Source organism: Notothenia coriiceps, unplaced genomic scaffold (assembly GCF_000735185.1).
Source record: "Notothenia coriiceps isolate Sejong01 unplaced genomic scaffold, NC01 NC01_scaffold00008957, whole genome shotgun sequence".
Lineage (NCBI taxonomy): Eukaryota > Metazoa > Chordata > Actinopteri > Perciformes > Nototheniidae > Notothenia > Notothenia coriiceps.
Window position 1 is genome coordinate 332,240 of NW_011341658.1, and position 5,959 is coordinate 338,198.

Consider the following 5,959-nt stretch of genomic DNA (forward strand, 5'->3'; position numbering starts at 1 on the left):
CCCCCCCCCCACTTCACTATCCTCTGATCACTCTCTGTGCATGCACCAGCCATGCACCAGCCATGCACCAGCCATGCACCAGCCATGCACCGCTACGTCACCGCCGGCTGTTGTGCACGTGAGGGGGATGTGACGATCCAAAGAGAAGGGGGGGTTGAGGAATGTAATAGGTAGTAGTGAGTGAAACTCAATAGCCTGAAAGGCCAAGCAGCTGTAAAGAGGGAGGTCTGCTTGGGAACTGGGAGAAAGGTCATATTCAAAACCGAGACATTTTCTCACTTGAAGCTAGGTCAAAGGCTCTATCAGGTAAACATTTATAGCTCAAGATAAGCCCACTCGTAACGATAATCGTATTTGCAGACTCCCGGCTCATGCCGTGCAGAGAAACACGTCGCTTAGAGGTTTCCTAAGTGTAAATGGGCCTACTTATCAATGCTGGGTTAGGTAAACAAGCTCAGATTTTAGCTAAACTTTGGCAGCAGCCCAAAGAACTTCCATTACATCAACAGAGTTCAAGGCAGTCGATTGAGCAACACATGTGTCACATATTCAGGTTGCCAAGCTCTGAAATGATGATAATGATGAGCTGATTGTCTTAACCTTTGTATGTTCACTCTTCTTCTAGAGATGGCATCCGACTGTCATGAGCTGTTCTTGAGAGGAGAGACCACCAGTGGGATCTATACCATCCAGCCAATCAATGCAGAGCCCTTTAAAGTCTTCTGTGAGATGAAAACCGGTAAGCCCATTTTGGCCCTTTGAGTCCTCATCAGTTCATTTGTCTTACTACCTAGACAATCAGTCAACGACTTGGCAGTTTTCCCTGATGTTTTGGTTGAAACAACATTTTCTGATCAATCCGTTTCTGTCTTTCTGTTTAGATGGCGGATGGACAGTGATCCAAAAGCGCCAAGATGGCTCAGTTGACTTTGACCAGCAGTGGCAGGCCTACGAGAAGGGCTTTGGCAGCCTGAATGGTAAATGCTCTTTTGACTTTGATCTCACTCTCACTAACTTAACATGTGCTAGTCGGCCTGGCCATGGTCAGATTAGTTCAAACAGAATTACTGTCATTTACAACCACTGCATTAGAGGGCAGGATCTGTCCCCAAAGCACCTTATTGCTGATAAGCTTAAATGGATCAAAGGCAAAAGGAAGTCAACAAAGTAGCGGGAGTCAATGGCCCCACTCAGGGTAGTTTTCTCACCATGTATATCTGTTCTTTTCTAGGAGAGTTCTGGTTGGGGCTAGAAAAGATCCACTCCATTTCTAAGGATGGCAACTACATCCTCAACATCAAGCTCTCTGACTGGAGTGGAGATTCAGAAGATGTGCGCCTCCCCTTTCATCTTGGCGGAGAGGAAACCAAGTACTCACTCAAGATTGAGAAGGCCGAAGCTTTCAGCCCCTTGGAGACTTCCCTGGGGACTGACGCGACCTCCGGCCTGCCTTTTTCCACCAGCGACCAAGACAACGACCTGAAAAACGACATCAACTGCGCCAAGCACCTTTCTGGTAAGACAATCACAATGATAAATGACTATGTGATTTTATTCCCAGTTTTAAAAATCAGGATAACTCTTAGAAGCAGCACCTAACATCATATTGTCCTTTGTCATGCTAGGTGGCTGGTGGTTCAGTAACTGCGGTCGCTCCAACCTGAACGGCAGATACTTCCAGAGTCCCCCTCCCAAGCAGCGACACCAGAGGAAGCAGAGCATCTTCTGGAAGACCTGGAGGGGCCGCTACTACCCTCTGAAGTCCAGCAGTATGATGATCGCCCCCGCTGCGATCACCAATAAGTCATAAAAATATAAAGAGACAGATTAAAGTTGCGTTAAAAAGAAGGGGGCAGAAAGAAGTAGATGTTGTACTATTCTTTCTTTTCTTGATGCTTGGTTGATGAGGTAGACACATCATTTCCCCTGGTTGTCTCCCTGCAAGGGAGACCTTACACCAAAGTCAAGGCCCTCAAAAAAAGAAGCAAAAATAACTCACATTACATGAGTTCCAGGTTTCCCCTGCTCTGTTCTCTGAGAGAAGAAAAGATTCCTCCCCTGCACCCAGAGCCACAGATGGAAAAGAGACTCAATGTGCAGTGGAAAGTTTTTCATATGTTGAACCATTGCAGAGGATTCCTTCTATTTGGCACAAAGCAGGGGCCCCAAGACAAGAGAACATTGCAGGGCGAGTCCCGGCACGTCCACTGTGCTGTGAGCCACTGATGATTTGCAACAAGTAGAGACGCATCACCAGACATGTGGTGTTAACTATATATGTGGGCTGTTGTTGAGATTGAATGTGGTTTTGTAGCAGGTAAACAGCACTGCCAGCTCAAAAACAGATTTGTAAAGAATGCATGTAGGGGTGAAATGGAGGCCGATTAAGTAGGAGTTTTAGGCCCAATGGTGCGGACCAAATAATGACCTAATTTAAACAAAGACTTGTTTTTTGCATCAGCATGATGAAATTTGTTTTCAAAAGCATTATGTAAAGTTATAAATCACTGTAAACTAGTATAATGAGCAGAAACTGTGTTAAGACTGATGTTCATGGTGCACTCAAAACCATTCCCACCTTTTGGACGACATATTTTCCGTTTGCAATTGTGGAAAAAAATCAAGCATATTCTTTACTGCCTTTTTTCCCTGGTGATTTTGACGATGTTAGGTCATATTGACCTATTTAAATAAGAGAGGCATGGTTTTGTACATAGTGTATGAAGGAATGTCTTCTGTCTTTCAGAATATAACTGTTACTGATTTGTTGTGACATTATCTGTTGTATTCATGACTTCAGTGTTTGTTCTTTTAGATGTTCCCTTTCCTTATTTAAATGCAAAAGAATCCATATATATATAAATATATATTTCTGGTGCTGTCTGTCTGTAATTTATATTGTCCTTGTCGTGTTTACCAGATGTACAGTTGTTTTTTAAGAGGCCTAACCATTTTGGGGCCATTATGAGCTAATAAAATATCTCTAAACTATTATTGCTTTGTCTGTGAATTATGTGCCCCTTATCTACAAGTATCCACAAGTTTGCAACACAATTTAGGGTAGTATACGAGCATGAAAGTAAACTGACAACAGAACTAATACAAAAGTTCACAAATATCAGAAAAAAAAATATGGATACAACATTGCAAATTTTTAATAGATTGTTATTTTCGAAGGATCAAGATTTGCCTTTTGATTTATCCACTATGCATTTACATTTTAGACTTGAAAAATAACCCTCTCAATTAAACAGAACATGATATTTTTTTAGTAACCAAACCTGGGTGGAAAAATAGACTTTCTTTGGAAACCTCTGCAGGTCTAAACCCATACAGTATTACTAAACCATTGCCTTAAGCCACACATGGTTAGTCTCTGTCTTATTTTTATATAAGCTTAGTTACATTACGTGGAAGGCAACTTGAGAAGCTTCAGTGCGTCAGCTTTAATTTTTCACTGTAAAACCTCCTGCTTACTGTCAAGGTGCTTCATCCCTACTGATCTTGAGCACTGACAGTGGCTCAAGATCGGCCTCAGAAACAGCTGATCTGATGCAGTGCGCTCTGAACTGACCTCTGCCTGCAGCTGATCGGTGTAGAAGCAGGTCAAAGTCAATGCTGGCCGCCACGCAATACGTTATGTAAAGACATGGGGGCAGCCTTGTTGAAACAAAAAGAGCAGCTTACTACTCTACAAACCTCTTGTCAAAAATATTGTTTTCTTACTCATGGTAACTCTAGAGCAGTGGTTCCCAACCTTTTTTCCCAAGAGCCCCCCCAAATGACTCCTGTTGGAAATTGCGTCCCCCCCACACACACACGCAACTTTAATGACCGCAACAGCAGTAATTAAAGTTTAAAAGTCTCAAAAATGCTACAACTACTGTCACAAACTAGATGAATGTGAAGTATTTTGTTAAAGGAGGATGAAAGCGTAATTAAGGAGCACTATTGGAGTGACTTTGATGGTTATTGGACTCAGGATTAATTCATTTGGATTCCCGCTGTATGAAGAAATTAAAGGACGGCGGAAGTGGAAACAATTTACAAAGGGATTAAACTGTTTAAAACACATGCTCAAAGTAAGCCGGATTTTGTCGATATGTTTATGTGGATTCAAAAGTCGTAGATAATCTACAAAATGGAGGAGACCGATCTGATCGGAGCAACTGTGACAAATAATCCAACTGAAACCGGCATGGACAATGACTATTTTTAAAAATGTGCTTATCCAGAAAAGCCTGGTTTGGACACTTTACGGGCAGAAGAAATATTTATATTAAAGAAAGAATTATACATTTCTGTCTTTTTATGCCTTTAATACTAACTTGAATTTTTATTAAAATTAATTAATCAATTATTTTTTATATTTTATTGTAATGTAGAGACAAGGCTTTTAGTGACAATCATGTATTGCTTTACAATTATATGTAAAAAAAAGGTAAAAAAAAAGTCTAAATATGATATTTGGCCTCAAATCTCTGAGGCCTGGGCGCAGTTCTGTCCATCCGACTACCAAGATTATAAGCTGCACGTGATATGTAAAACCGTAAGGAGTTTCACAAAATAAAATACTTTTGAAATCTCATGAGCTATCCATCCCTCTGTTTTAGATAAGACTACCAAAACAAACTTCCTCAGTATCAGAGACTGCTACTTTCACTTCAGGTTGAAACTCTACATCAGCATTGTCGCTGATATTCTCTGAGTGAATATGGGTGTCGCTTCACCCCTGGAGTGATATTTAGTCTTGATAGTGAGAGTTTTGGTTTTATTCTTACCTAAAAACAGATGGACGATAGCCCAATATCGAGATTTCAAAAGTCCTTCTTATTCTTCGAAAACTCTTAAATTTACATTCACACAGTTATAATGTGGTACGCTATACGTAGTTGTCTTTAAATAATTATTGTCACATTATATACGTAGCCTACAATTTCTTAATTTAAGTTCCAGTATATAATGCATATGTTTGGTATGCTTTTAAGGTATACTTTTTTATTGACGCCGACGTGGAGCGCTTTTCATTTTTGAAAGGCAGTTTTCAAGGCCTCTACCCGTAATGCATAGGATATTCGCGCAACCGCATAACAACGCAGCGTGGGCGGGCTGGCTTGTCCTTTGTTTTCCGAAGTGGAGTCCGTAACATCATTTCTCCGGACGGGAGAGCCACATCTATAGGTTAATAGATGCCTACGTATAAGTGGCATCGTCTTTTTTATAAACCCTCTTCATTTAAATCTGAATAAAAATTATTTCGTGCTCATGATATACAAAATTAAGGACAATTGTGCTTACGCCCTCCAGCGAGACGAGAGAGCCACAGGCAGATGGTTCCTACAATAAAAAACGTTCCCCTCCCCACCCCCCGCATGTTTTCACAAACTCAACACTCCGGTACCAAGTTACAAAAAATAAAATAATATAATGTAACCTTTAATTACTTGACATTTGTATGAAATATTCAATGCGCATATTAATTCCTTCAAACTCGCGTAAACTGTTTAAACCTAAAATACGACAATTAAAATAGTCGTAATGCGAATAACCTGGAACTGAAGTAGTATTTTATGTACATTCTCTTACACAAGCGTAGGACCAGTTCCTGTTTCTTGCGAGATAGAGAAAAGAGGTTCATCTGAGAAGGAGAGGCAACAGAAAGCAGCAGTAAGATATATGTATCTCAATAAAAGAGAAACATGTGTTCTTAGCCTTTAGTCTGCAGCTGCAGGACTCAGTGGCGGCACAGTTCTTCTGCTTTTCCCTGGTTTTCATATCTGAAGTATGTCCGACACAACGGAGAAGTAGGCTATCAACAGTTAGCAGAGGTGGGGCTTTCCACTATCAAGCGGCCAGATCGTGAGCAGTAGCAACGATATAAACGTCCTGATGTAAATCCTGTGCATGAATCTTAAACCAGTAAACGCCGCAAGACAGTCTGAGAGGCGTTTCTACTTTT

At 40.9% G+C, this 5,959-nt stretch overlaps 1 protein-coding gene across 1 annotated transcript; it reads left to right on the top strand.

Moving 5' to 3' along the window:
• The first annotated feature begins 51 nt into the window (after positions 1–51).
• LOC104944871 (angiopoietin-related protein 4) lies at positions 52–2,994 on the top strand. Its single transcript, XM_010770457.1, has 5 exons — positions 52–118; positions 626–739; positions 882–977; positions 1,232–1,516; positions 1,626–2,994. The coding sequence occupies exons 1-5, from the start codon at positions 52–54 to the stop codon at positions 1,808–1,810; spliced, it is 747 nt and encodes a 248-aa protein (XP_010768759.1). The 3' UTR covers positions 1,811–2,994.
• Positions 2,995–5,959: the final 2,965 nt, after the last annotated feature.